The following is a 14964-nucleotide window of genomic DNA, read 5'->3' as shown; positions in this document are numbered from 1 at the left end:
ATTGTCTCCAAGGCATTTTGAGGTTGTATGTTTATATTTAATTGGTGATTGTATGTTGGAGTGACTTGCCCATGCTTTTCATTTTCTTTGTTTTGTTTGTATGTTACCTACGCAAGCAGGGTACTGTGCTGTGCTCCTCTGTTCACCAGTTGACAGCACTTACGCACTCACCACCTATCTCCTTTCCTGCTGTCAGCCTCTCATATGTCCCTGCCAACCTTGGCAAACAGAACCTATGCTTACATCCCTGGAATCCAAATGAGAATGCTTGTGACTTTAAAATCCAAAATGGTTGTCACTTGTAAAGATTCAAAAGGCTGCGCCCTCGGTCACTTTAAATATCCCAAATGGCCACTACTTGTAAACATTCAAAATGGCTGCACCCTTAGTCACTTTAAATATCCAAAATGGCTGCATGCGTAAACAATCAAAATGGCTGCACTCTCCGAACAGTAGAAAGTCAACAGCTCAGGTTGTCTCCCTCCTTTCTGTTTCCTTCCTAGTCATAGGCCACCAGCGCAGTCGTCCCTGCAGCCTTTGGTGACCAGGGCTGATCTTTAGGTCAATTCTCAGGGCCCAACACCACTTGGAAATATTCAGGCTGTTGGTCTCCTCAGTGTAGCTGACAGTCCACACCTTTGACCATCTCTGTACTCACTGTTTTTGTTCAGGTTTTTCCACTGCTTGGTGCCTAATCCACTTCTGTATAGTTCCTTTCAAAGCTCCAGGATTATCTTCTGTGTCTCTGTCAATTGGTTTTTCTTTTCTTTGTTGAAGAGGGTCTGTGTCACTTGTCTGCCTATTCCTCCATCTTCTAATCAATCTACTTCTGTAAAGATTTACCTCCTTTGAAAGCCAATGAGGGTTGCTGTGAGTCAGAATCAACTCTCTGGAAATGAGTTTGGTTTGGCTTTTGGTTACTAGTTTCACCTGTGTCTTTCTAAATAATTTTGTGTAATTTTAAACAAGGAATGAAAATGCTTATTTTCCACAGAAGTTTTCATACTATCTTATGACTCAATACCTTCTTTTCCCACTTAGCTAAATAATTTAGAGATTTTTTTCCTGATCAACTCCTAGAGTTTCTCATTATATTTTTATAGATAAGAGTATTCCACTGTGTGGGTGTACAGTAATTTATTTCACCTGTTCTATACTGATGGACATTTGGGTTGTCCTCAGTCCTTTGCCATTAAACATCCTGCCATGATGACTAACCATGTACATATGCCATCTCATCTGCTGCAGGTGTATCTGAAGGATATGTTCCCAGATGTGGGGTTGCTGATTCACAGAGAAGTGTATTTGCTACTCCGGCAGGTGCTTCCAGTTTGCCCTTCTCAGGTGTTTTGCCACCTTACACTTTCATAAGCCTGTTTCTCTATGGTTTTGTCAACACATTATGTAATCACACTTCTGGATTTTTGCCTACTTTATGTGTAAAAGATAGTATCTAAGTATAGTTTGAATGTAATTTAATTTATGAGTACAAGCCAAAAACCAAACTCACTGCCTTCGAGTTGGATCTGACACATAGTGAGCCCTCCTTGGGTTTCCAAGGTGTTATCACTAGTGGCAGAGTGCCTAAGGCATTTGACTGCTAACCAAAAGGCTGGCAGTTCAATCCCATGAGCTACTCCTTGGGAGGAAGGTTAGGCATTCTACTGCAATAATGATACTGCCTCAGACACCCAAGGGGGGTCCGCTATGAGTCAGATCCGACGCGATAGCAGTGAATTTGTTTTCTTGTTTTTTTTTTTTAACATTTTTTTAATCACTATGGAAGTACATTGCCCAACCTTCCTTCTGAGGAACAGCTGGTGGCTTTGAACTGCCAGCCTTCTAGTTAGCAGTCAAATGCCTTAGGAACTATGCCTCCAGAGCTCCCTAACTTAAGCATATAGTTGAACATATTTTCATATAGTTAAGGGCCATTTATGTTTTCTGTAAACTGTTCAAATCTTTGCCCAAATGGTTTACTGTTCTTATAATTTCTAGGAATTATAAACTTAGTATGTAAATTAAGACAATCTTTTTGTTGTAAAAAAATTTGCAAATGTTTTTTCCTAGTTTATTGCTTGACTTTGCTAATGTGGTGGGTCTTGTTATTTCTTTCCCTTAAAGTTTTAAATTTTTTAGGTATTCAAAATTTTCAAGTTTATTTGTTTTGGATTTGAAATATTGGGCCTTTCTTACATATTTTCTCCTAATCCTTTTATGTTTTGTTTTTGTTTTCTTTCTCCTTCCATTAAAGTCTTTGATCCATTGGGGGTCTAGAACCTGAGGTTTTAATCCGATTTTGCGTTTTAAATGGTGTCTTAGTTATCTAGTACTATTATAACAGTGATATCACAGGTAGACAGCTTTAACAAACAAATTTATTCTGTCACAGTACAGGAGGCTAGAGGTCTGAATTCAAGGCACCAGCTCTGAGGGAAGGTTTTCTCTCTGTTGGTTTTGGGGAAGGGTCCTTGTCTTCTTTCTATGTGCTCAGTACCCCTTGGAGATTTATATGTATCTTGGCATCATTCTTTCCCTGGGTCTAGGAGGTTCTTGGAGGGAAGATGGGGCAATCTACTTCCGTAGTAATACTGCCTCAGAAACCCAAGGAGGGGTCGCTATGAGTCGGGTTGGACTCGACAGCACATAACAACAACAACAACAGGAGATACATAGCACAGGGATCCAAAGAACACACTCTGCTTCTGGCTTTTCTTTTTTAGCAGTAGTCAAGTCCCTCCATCTTTGTTTACTTCTCTCTCTTTTTGACTCTTGTAAGATGAAAGATGATACAGGCCACACCTCAGGGAAACTCCCCTTACATGGCATCAAGGCTGGGCCTTGAGTAGGGGTGTTGCATCCCACCCTAATCCCCTTATAACTGATTAGTTCATCACATCAGGTTCTATAATGGGAAAGTATTACATCATTATGTTATTGCCAAAACACTGAGAATCATGGCCTAGCCAAGTTGACACATTTTTTTTTTTTTGGGGGGGGGATACAATTCAATCCATGATAAACAGCTACCTAGTTATTCCAACACCATTTATTGGAAAATTCAGTTCATCTTCCCACTAAGTTGAGATGCTATCTTTACCATATACTAAGCTATCACATGTATTATATTATTTTAGTATATTAACGTGGTACTTACAAATCAGGATTAATTGATGGATAACTTAGTTCATTTATTCATTCAGCAAATATTTATTAAGCATTTAATAAATTAAATACTGTGTGCCAGGCCTGAAGATATAAATATGAGTAAAAGAATATATCCTCAAGCCTGTCACATAGTATTTAAAGATGAGTAAGAAAGAATCTGTTGAAGTAGCTGAACGATGAACATAATCTTGATGCAATGATAAAGAGAGGTGAAAAACAATGAGGAGTCGGGGAGATGCTTCACAGACCAGGCAACAGCTTAATGGAATCTTGAAGGCTCAACATAAACTTACCAGCCAGGAGGAGAAGGGTATTCTGGGGAGGGGAGAGAATACCTGCAGAGGCACTGATCCACGAGAGTGTGTGGTATGTGGGCGGAGACTTTGAGTTAATTCTTCATGGTCATAGTATAGCATATGTGCTTGGAAAGACACCTTTGGGGATGAGACCAGAAGGATAGTTAATAGAAATTGTCTTTCTCTAGCAGCTGTTTATGAGAGTATTTTATCTCTTCCATGCCTTCATTCCTCAAAATTTATGAAGGGGAAGGATTAAGAGGTCCAAAACAAATGGAAACCAGTACTTAGCCATGTTCTGCAGGTCAGTTGTTGAGTTTTGACACCTGTTGCTTATTCTAGAGTACTCCAAGCTCCCGAAGCCGAAGTCTCACTTTGCTCCCCCATGGAACACCCAATTCTGCGTCTCCCTGTAGCCAGAGACACCTCATTGCGGGGGCCCCCGGTGTTGTCACAATCACGCATCACAAGTCGCCTGCAGCTGCCCGAAGAACCAAGAGTCAGATTTCCGGCCAGCTTCACGAAGTCAGAGAGGTAGGCTATGCTCTCCTACTAGGTTATGTGGTCCATGGGAGTTGGGGGCCATGGCTGTTGTTCTGCCAATGTCTCTTTTCCTTTGTTTCATCTTGATTTATGAAGAGAGTGGACCACACGGCCACGGCAATCCCTCCTGGCTAAAACAAAAAAAAAAAAAAGAAGAAGGAAAAAAAAGGTCTGTTTCTTAAGTTTAGCAAGCTATTAACAAGCCCAGACACACACACACACAAAAAGGATATAAATGGAAATATGATGAAAATATGGCAAAGAAAAGACAGTAAAAAATAAAATGGATAATGAGGAAATGTTTTAGAGATGTTTTGAGGCTCAGAAAGTATTAGACCTAATTCTGATTCCCTTTTCTGGCCTGCTTCACTTTCTTTCTAAAGTACTTAACTTCCTTCACAGAAACACTCAAGGGTGGTGTTGGGTAATGAAGAGATCATTATCCTTAGTGTAAGAAGACTGTTTTTTAACAAGTCTTTGAAAAACTCTGAACTACAATTTCTGTGTCTATAAAATGGAAGTAACATAGGGTTTATCACCCTGTCAAAGGAGCCCTGGTGTTGTAGTGGTTAAGCGCTCGGCTGCTAACCAACAGTCAGTGGTTTAAACCCACCAGCTGATCTGTGTGAGAAAGCTGTGTCAGTCTTCCATAAAGATTTACAGCCTTGGAATCCTTGTGGGATTCTACTCTGTCCTGTAGGGTTGCTAAGAGTCAGAATCAACATGACAGCAGTGGGTTGTTTTTTTCTTTTTAAAATCACTCTATCAGTGGTAATGCAAGGATTAGTCACAATAATGCACATGTGAAAACCCTTTAACTAGAAGTGCCTATGAACATGATGTCAGTTATGCTTTGGTTTTAGGCTTGATTGACTGGGAAGCCATCAGTTTGGAGTTTACCAAATAATGATATGATTGATCCCTTAGTGTTTGAATCATCATTTGTAACTATCATTGAGGATTGACTGTCTATAAATAGTAATGCTGCTCTTGGATGCCTAACGTCAGTGGAATGCTAAGGATATTTTGACCTGCCGTTGACTTGTATATAGACCGGTTGTTGTTCCTTAGTGAAGGTACCAGGACAATGGGACATGTGGAAGCAGGATGTTGCTGCTGCTTAAGTCAGCATACATCCCATAGTATTTTTTAAATGTCATGATGCGGGTCTAGGTAGTACTCTCTTGGCTGACTCTTGGTCTGATTTCTGGTCCAGGACAGAAAATCTGAAAATCTTCTGAATCAGATCTGTAGATGTCCATGGAAGACATACCTTTCTTGATAGGTTTACACTTGAACATACTGTCTACTGTCTAATACAGAAAAGTTAGACAGAATTCTAAGATGTTAAATTATTGGTAGAATTATCACTTTGAAATAGTCATTCTGACATTAAAAAGAAAACATATTTGGCTATTAGCTTAATTTTGTTACATTGTTGATAAGATGAATGATTGTGCACATGTATACATTGCTTTTCACTTTTTGTAGCACCTATTCAAGACACTAAGTTATGGGAAATTTTCAAATACAATGTAAGCAAACATAGATCAGTATAATGTACCCTTCTCCCAAATTTAATAATTTCAGTTTTCTGTTCTTGTTTCATCTATTTTCCTCCACAAGCCTCCTTCCTTTTGCTAGAGCATTTGAAAAAAAAAAAAATTTAGGCATTGTCTCACTTTATCATTGCTAATATGTGCTTCAGTGTTTATCCGACAGTAATTAAAAAAAATAAATAAAATAAACAAGAAATAAAAATATTTAATTTAAAAATAAACAAAACTTAACCACAATACCATCACCTCACATTTTTGTAGATCTCATTGCAGATATTTTCACAAGTACTTAAACGCTATGTTGTTGTTACGTGCCATGGAGTTGGACCCGATTCATAGCTATCCCTCCTTGGGTTTCCAAGGTGGTATCACTACAGAAGTAGATTGCCCCACCTTCCTTTCGAGGAGTGGCTGGTGGGTTTGAAGGGCCAGGCTTCTGGTTAGCAGTCAAGTGGCTTAGGCACTATGCTACCAGAGCTCCTCTAATCATTCAAAAAAAAAGGTTGAAAGTTAATGGTATTTCATGAATTCTTTTTCTATTGTAAAGAATCTCTATTAGACCTTCTGTTATGAATGACAATAGTAGGCCTGCCACTTACAGGGAAAATAAAATGGGGTGGTCCAGTGAGCAGTGGCTTTAATAAAAAATTGAAATACATACGTATGAGTTGATGGAAAATACCATGGCTTGGGTTCAGAACCAAAACCAAACTCGCTGCCATCCGATTCCAACTCATAGCAACCCTCTTTGGGTTTCTGAAGCAGTCAATCTTTACAGAAGTAGATTGCCCAGTCTTCCTTCTGTGGAGTGGCTGGTGGGTTTGAACTGCCAGTCTTCTGGTTAGCAGTCAACTGCCTTAGACACTACGCCATCAATGCTCCCATGGCTTGGGTTAAGCATATCTTAGTCTTCAGAGAGATTTCTCTGCTTTTCAGCACTTGAAAGAGGTCTTTTGCAGATTGCAGTGCAGTACATTGTCTGATTTCTTGACTGCTGCTTCCATTGGTGTTGATTGTGGATCCAAGTAATAAGAAATCTTTAACTTCAGTCTTTTCTCCATTTATCGTGATGCTGCTGCTTGGTCTGTTTGTGAGGATTTTCATTTTCTTTATGTTGAGGTATAATCTATCCTGTAGACTGTAATCTTTAATCTCCATCAGTAAGTGCTTCAAGTCATCTTCACTTTCAGCAAGCAAGATTGTATCGTCTGCGTATTGCAGGTTGTTAATGAGCCTTCCCCCAATCCTGATGCCACATTTTTCTTCATATAGTCCAGCTTCTCAGATTATTTGCTCAGCATACAGTTGAATAAATAAGGTGAAAGGATACAACCCTGATGCACACCCTTCCTGATTTTAAGTCATGCTGTATCCTCTTGTTCTATTTGAACATCAGCCACTTGGTCACGTTCCTTGTGAGCACAATTAAGTGTTCTGGAATTCCCATTTTTCTCAATGTTATCCAGAAATTGTTATGATCCACACAATTGAATGCTTTTGCATAGTCCATAAAACACAAATAAACATCTTTCTTTCTGGTATTCTTTGTTTTCAGCCAAGATCCATCTGACATCAACAATGATATCTCTCGTTCCACATCCTCTTCTGAATCCAGCTTGCATTTCTGGAATTTTCTTTTCAATATACTGCTGCAACTGTTTTTGAATAATCTTCAGCAAGATTTTACTTGTGTTTGATATTAATGATATTGTTCAGTGAATTCCACATTCTGTGGGATCACCTTTCTTTGGAATGGGTACAAATATGGATCTCTCCCAGTCATTTGCCCAGGTAGCTGTCTTCCAGATCTCTTGTGAGTGCCTCCAGTGTGGCATCTGTTTGTTGACACATCTCAATGGGTATTCTATCACTTCCTGGAGCCTTGTTTCTCACCAGTTCCATCACTGAAGCTTTGACTTCTTCCCTCAGCACCATTGGTTCTTGATCATATGCCACCTCTTGAAGTAGATGAATGTTGACCAATTATTTTTTGTACAGTGACCCTGTGTATTCCTTCCATCTTCTTTTGATGTTGCCTGGATCATTCAATATTTTTTCCATAGAATCTGTCAGTATGGCAACTCGAAGCTTGACATTTTTCTTCAGTTCTTTCAGCTTGAGAAATGCTGAGCATGTTCTTCCCTTTTGGTTTACTAACTCCAGGTCTTGGCATATTTCATTGTAATAATTGACTTTGTCTTCTCATGCTGCTCTTTGAAATCTTCTGTTCAGTTCTTTTATTTTTTTTTTTTTCCATTTGCTTTAGCTCCTCTCCATTTAACAGCAAGTTTCAGAGTCTTTTCTGGCATCCATTTTGGTCATTTCTTCCTGTCTTTTTAATGACCTTTTGCTTCATGTATGATGTTCTTGATGTCATCCCACAGTTTGTCTGGTTTTCTGTCATTGGTATTCAGTGCATCAAATCTGTTTTTCAGATGGTCTCTAAATTCAGGTGGGATATAATTAAGATCATATTTTGGCTCTTGTGGACTTAATTTAATTTTCTTCAGCTTTAACTTGAATTTGCATATGAGCAGTTGATGGTCTGTTCCACAGTCAGCTTTTGGCCTTGTTTTGGCTGAAGATATTGAGCTTCTCCCATCATCTCTTCCCAGAGATATAGTTGATTTAATTTCTGTGTATCCTGCCTGGCAAGGTCCACGTGTATAGCCACCATTTATGTTGCTGAAAGAAAAGGTACTTGCGATGAAGAAGTCATTGGTCTTCATAAAGTCTGTCATGCAATCTTCGATGTCATTTCTATCACTTAGGCCATATTTTCCAACTATTGGTGATTCTTCTTTGTTTATAACTTTTATATTCCAGTCACCAGTAAATATCAATAAATTTTGATTGCATGTTTGGTCAGTTTCATACTGTAAAAATTGGTGAAAATCTTCAACTTCCTTATCTTGGGCTTTAGTGATTGATGTGTAAATTTGAATAATAGTAGTATTAACTAGTCTTTCTTGTAGGCATATGGGTATTATCCTATCACTGACAGCATTGTACTTCAGGATCTTGAAACATTTTTTGTGATGATGACTGCCATGCCATTCCTCTTCAAATTGTCATTCCCAGCATAATAGATGATGTGGTTGCCTGATTCAAAATGGCCCAAACCAGTCCATTTCAGTTCATTAATGCCTAGGATATTGATCTTTGTGCATTCCGTTTCATTTTTGACAGCTTCTAATTTTCCTACATTCATGCTTTGGACATTCCACACTGATTATCAGTGGATGTTTGCAGCTCTTTCTTCCCATTTTGAGACATACCCCACCAGCAAATGGAGGTCTGGAAAGCTTTACTTCGTCTATGTCCTTGAGGCTGCCTCTGCTTTAAGGGGGCAGCTCTTCTCCAGTCTTGAGTGCCTTCTGACCTGAGGGGTGCAACTTCTGGCACTATTATCAGACAGTGTTTCAGGGCTATTCATAAAGTTTTCCATTACTATATCAGAGAGTGTTTCCCTGCTGTTCATAAAGTTTTCACTGGCCAATTTTTTAAGAAGTGGGTGGCCTTCCTTCTTCCCAGTCTCAGTATGGAAGCTCTACTGAAAGCTGTCTACCCTGAATGACCCTCCTGGTATTTAAAATACTGGTGGCATAGCTTCCAGCCTCAAAGCAATAAGCACAGTGCAACAAACTATATATTACATGTATAGATATATAGAAATAATCTACCAGTATGTGCTAAAGTTTGTGAATAATTACATAATTGTTGCTTTTTGCTTTATTCTTCTGTGGGGAAAAACATTGAAATTGCCTATGGAGTTTCATTATAAAAAATAATTAGGCAAAATGTCTCATCTCCATAGCCGTTTTGATATACTCTTGGGAAGCAATATAACACTTCAGGTGATTGCCGTTGTGCCTGGATGAACTTTCTTGCTGAAAATTACTTGTAAGTGAGTTTGTTTAGATGTATGTACAAACACTTGTGTTGGAGAGAAATGTTGAATGTTAAACCTCCATGACAGAAGAGTTGAACATTTTGGTTCTTGGATCTCATGTCTGTCTTCTTTCCTGACTGGAGAAGGGTAGCTGTTTCTTGATGTCTGGCATTTTTTGATGTGGAGAGATCCATCTTGGGAACTATCTGAGCAAATTTCAATCATACTAGAAAGTTCTTCAGTTTTAAATGTATATTGATTTCAGAATATCAAGGCCTCCACTTTTAGATGCCACTGTATTTATCTCTAACATAATGAGAGGAAAGTGGAATGGCATTTTTATTCCAGCTGTAAAGGGAAGATAACCTTATGACCACTGAAGCAATGGGGAAAATGATCATATGCCAGACAAATGTGCCTGCATATCTAAAGAATAGAAGAAAAATAGCCTAGCCAAAGACAACAGAATAAATATTAAATGGAATCCTACAGCATGGGTGAAAATAACAGGGCAATTTAGAACATTAAGTGATTATCATCCAAAATATAAAGAATTGAGATACCAAAGGTCAGTACCCACAGTCCCCTCAGCAAGTAGTAAGGAGAGATGAATGTAGGGAATTCTAACACAATATCATTTCAAGAAACCTGCATATCTTCACTAGTAGTTCAAGAAATGAAAATTAAAGCAACTTTGTTTATTGATTATCCAAAGCAATTAAAGCCATTATTGGTAGGGGTGATAAGAAATGATGGGACTGCTGTATATTTTCTTTTTGCTGTAGTCTGGTGAGATATAATAACTAAATGCAAAGCAGAATTGTTCACTGCAATAGACCCATAGATTCCCTGTTAGGGACTGTTATGGGTTGAATTGGTCCCCCCAAAATAAGTGTTTTAAATCCTAACCTCTATGCTTGTGTTAGGAGTTCTGGTAGCATAGTGCCTAAGGCAGTTGACTGCTTACCAGAAGGCTGGCAGTTCAAACCCACCAGTCACTCCTCGGAAGGAAGGTTGGGCAATCCTACTTCTGTAGTGATACTGCCTCGGAAACCCAAGGAGGGGTTGCTATGAGTCGGGGCGACTCCACGGCACATAACAACAACAAACAACATGCTTGTGTTGATAATTCCATTTGGAAGTGGGTTGTCTTTGTTAATGAAGCATGATTAGCATAGGGTGTGTCTTGAGTCAATCTCTTTTGAGATTATGTTAGTTGGAGCTGTGTGTCAAGTTTGGCTGGACCACAATTCTGTGTGGTTTAAGCAATTGTGATGTGGGTTATTCCAATGATGGGATCAGATGCATATGTTTTGAGCAGCTGGTCCATTGAAAGGGAGTTTCCCTAGGGCTGTGGCTTGCTTCCAGTATATTTATGGACATCCTGGGAAAGGAGACACTCTTCTGTGGATCAGGATTCTGCCTACCACAGTCCATGAGTGAACAGTACACCATTCGTCTGGAGATCTTGGATTCATAATTCGCTAGAGTTAATAGCCAGTATACTGCCTGCCAACCTTGAGCTTCTCAGCCCCTGCAGCTGCGAGAGTCAGGAAAAGCCTCCATCCAGCTTGACGTTTGATCCAAGAACTTGGGGCTTGCCAGCTTCTATAAGTGTGTGAGCCATTTTCCCAAGATAAATTTCTCTTTCTGTCTCTCTATATGAGCTTTACTGGTTTTGTTTCTCTAGAGAACCCTGTCTAACACAGAGCTATAAAAAGAAATTAAATAAGGGAGCAGAGCAGAGACAGAGGAAGAGAGATGTCAAGCCACATGAAGACTCCCCAGGAGTAGCAGCTCACAAGAGAGAAGGGCCTTCCTGCAGAGCAGACAGATGAAGAAAGCCTGCCCTTAGAACCAGCACCCTGATTTTGAACTTCTAGCCTCCTAAACTGTGTGAAAATAAGTTTTAATTAAAGCCACTCACGTGTGCTATTTCTGTTATAGCAGCAGTGGATAACTGTGATAGGGACTATGTCCTGTGGGAACAATCCATGGCAGGATGAACAAAATTAATTTAGATAAAGATATTCATACAAATAAAGTAATAGATCCATACAAAATATCATGGAAATGACCAAGTAAACCATAGCACTGAATTACTATATTTAATTTAAAATAGAAATCATATTAGTGTTACAGCAGCATTCACATGTGTATATGAAATAAGTAAGAAAATCAGGAAACAGAATAATGTGTGTACATTGGACCCAATGTACATGTTAGTAAGGTCTAGAAGTTGTTTAAAGAAGTGGTTTCCAGAATTTTTTATTCTACTTATACTCTGAAATTTAGAAAGAATTTTTGGGTGCAAAACAAGATTGTATTTAAAAAAAAAAAATTGCTCAGTAAGGACATTTTAAAAGCATAGTGACAATCAGTGGTTTCCACCATTTCATAAGAGGACATTTTCATGTTTGCCGGGATAGGAATACAATCTCAGAATACAAGACCTGTTATAGGTTGAATTGTGTCTGTCTACCCCCCCCCCCCACCCAATGTATGTGTCAACTTGGTTAGGCCATGATTCTCAGTATTAGATAATTATCTTCCATTTTATGATCTGATGTAATTATCTTGTGTATTGTAAATCCTAACCTCTGTGATGTTAATGAAGCAGGATTAGAGGTAGTTATGTTCATGAGGCAGGACACAATCTATAGGACTTGGTTGTATTTTGAGTCAATCTCTTTTGAGATACAAAACAAAGGGAGCAGAGATTGAGGAACCTACTACCACCACCAGGAAAGAAGACCTGGGAGCAGAGGAACCTCCTAGACTCGAGGAAAGATTGATGCTAAGACTTACAGAGACCTCCGCTGGCCCACAGATGTTAAAAGGGGACAAGAAATTTCCTTCTGAGCCAACAGAGAGAGAAAGACTTCCCCTAGAGCTGTTACCCTGAATTTGGACTTGTAGTCTCCTAAACTGTGAGAGAAGAAATTTAGCAGCCATTCGCTTGTGATATTTCTGTTACAGCAGTCCTAGATAACTAAGAAAGGACCTTTCATTGCATTAAATAAATTCAGTTTTATGAAAAACACAGTGCATTTTCCTGGGTTTTGATATTTTTCTTTTAGACTGGAAGAGATTTCATCATGGAGTGATCTCAGTCTATGGATCTGTTTTCAAACCACTGATTACTACTGCAAAGATGCCCTGGTTATGCACTTGGCTTCTAACCAAAATATTGCTGGTTTAAACCCACCAGCTCCTCTGCAGAAGAAACATGGGGCAGTCCGCTCCCATAAAGATTATAGCCTTGGAAACCTTATGGGGCTTCTCCTCGGTCCTGTGGGGTTGCTATGAGTCGGAATTGACTTGAAGGCAATGGGTATGGTTACTGCTGGTGTTTAACTTCACGAATGCCTTTCAGTCTAGCCTCTTTTCTCCATTGCCTGTCTGTGTTCTAGATTATGCTTATTTAGTGAGGAATTTGGCTTTGCTCAAAGAGAAGTTCTAACCTTTGCTTCCAATTTTGGGAGGCCGTTAGTCTATCCTGTAGATAGTCCAGCAGTGTGGTTTAGAGTGAGGGCTGGCTGTATTAGAAAAACCAACAGTGTAACTAAAGTGGGGCCTTTGAAACACATCATCTCAACCACATAGGCAATCAGTTGGTCAGTCATGCCTATGCAGTGGAATCCCAGTGAAAACTGAACACTGCCTGAAGCTCTGGCAAGCTTCCCTGGTTGTATATCCTTTGCATGTTACCACACATCAGTGCTGGGAGAGTTATTATGTGGGGTTGTTGTTATGTGCCATGGATTCGGACCCGACTCATAGTGACCCCTCCTTGGGTTTCTGAGGCAGTATCACTATTGAAGAAGATTGCCCAATCTTCCTTCCAAGGAGTTGACCTGACTCCATGGGAAAGGACAGTATGAAAACTGTATTAGTACTTTTCCTGGACTCTGTCCTATGCACTTTGTCCCTTGCCTGGTTTTAATCTCTATTATTTCTCTATAATAAGCCATAACCATTAGTATACTGTTCAGTGAATTCTGTGAGCCCTTCTAGTGAATAATCAAACCTGAGAGTTTTGGGAGCCCTTGGAACTTGCAGTTGGTTCATAAGTGAGGGTGGTCTTATGTGGCCTGTGCCCTTTAACTTTATAGTTGCCCAGAACACATCACAATTCCTTGTTGGATTTTCAGGAAGCCATCTTCCTAAATGAAAACATTTATTATATTACCTTTCTGCTATATATTAAAAATGATAATAATTTACAAAAACCTTTTTGATTCCCTGCTGTCCATAGGATAAAAGTTGAACCCTTCTGTTTGCAGTCTTCTTCCCTTGCCTCCTGCTCTCCTCCTCCTCCTCCCCACTGTGCACTTACTACCTTCATCTACTGGGAGATACACTGCCCAGTAGAACTTCCTGAGATGATGGAAATGTCTTTGTACTCCTCTTGAGTAGCTACTAACTACATCGGGCTAATGAGCTCTTGTAATGTGGTAGTCAGAATAGAGATGTTGCTATAAATGGTAAAATGTTCATAGGATTTTTATTTGCTAAATGCTTTTTTAAAAAAAAAAATACAGCCTAATCTGTGTTCATACTAATAAATATGTGTGTATATGCATGAATTAAAAAACCAAATCTATTGCTGTTAAGTTGATTCTGACTCATGTGACTGTATAGAAAAGAGTGGAACTGCCCTATAGGATTCTGGTGGTGTAGTGCCTAATGCATTTGACTGCTGACCAGAAGGCTGGTGGTTCAAACCTACCAGCCACTCCTCGGAAGGAAGGTTGGGCAGTCTACTTCTGTAGAGATACTGCCTCAGAAACCCAAGGAGGGGTCGCTATGAGTCAGATCCAACTAGATGACAATGAGGTTTTTTTTTTTTTTTTTTTTCTTTTTTCCTTTTTGGAATCTATATAGAAGCAGACTGCCATGTCTTTCTCTCATGGAATGACTGGTGGGTTTGAATAACTGACCTTTCGGTTAGCAGCTGGGTGCCTAACCACTGTGCCACCAGGGCTGCATGTATTAATGCATGTTGTTGTTGTTGTTATGTGCCGTCTAGTCGGACCGACTCATAACAGCCCCTTCTTGGGTTTCCGAGGCAGTATCACTACAGAAGTAGATTGCCCCATCTTCCTTCCGAGGAGTGGCTGGTGGGTTTGAACCACCAGCCTTCTGGTTAGCAATCAAGTGCCTTAGGTACTATGCTACCAGAGCTTCTGTATTAATGCATACATACATGTATATGTGAGTTGAGCAGAAGAGTTTAAGGTAGAAAAGTAAAAATATTTCTTTTCTTAATTCCCTACTAGAATTTCTAAGAATTGACAACTCAAGAAATGCTCTGTTTATCTGTAAGCATGTGGGTATATTAGTGCTTATGTATGGGTCTGTATATGGGACTGTTTGTGTTCTACACCTGGTTTTATTTTCCCATTTTCTTTCTTGTATTAAAGTTAAGAAAATCCTCTAAAGGGAGGATTTTTCCATCTACTGCATTTTTTTCCCTCTGAATTTAAATATGATAATAGGCATG

The 14964-nt window shown here is 39.3% G+C and overlaps 1 protein-coding gene across 1 annotated transcript in view; it reads left to right on the top strand.

Moving 5' to 3' along the window:
- Positions 1 to 14964, top strand: part of OSBPL10 (oxysterol binding protein like 10) — a 576794-nt gene that overhangs the window by 313199 nt on the left and 248631 nt on the right. The window contains exon 4 of the mRNA XM_007948631.2: positions 3807 to 3998. Within this exon, the coding sequence (XP_007946822.1) occupies positions 3807 to 3998 (192 nt within the window). The remainder of the gene's footprint in view (positions 1 to 3806; positions 3999 to 14964) is intronic.

The sequence above is a fragment of the Orycteropus afer genome, unplaced genomic scaffold (assembly GCF_000298275.1).
Source record: "Orycteropus afer afer isolate SDZICR_OR568_19922 unplaced genomic scaffold, OryAfe1.0 scaffold00218, whole genome shotgun sequence".
NCBI classification, from domain to species: Eukaryota; Metazoa; Chordata; class Mammalia; order Tubulidentata; family Orycteropodidae; genus Orycteropus; species Orycteropus afer.
This window is presented reverse-complemented; position numbering and strand designations above follow the sequence as displayed.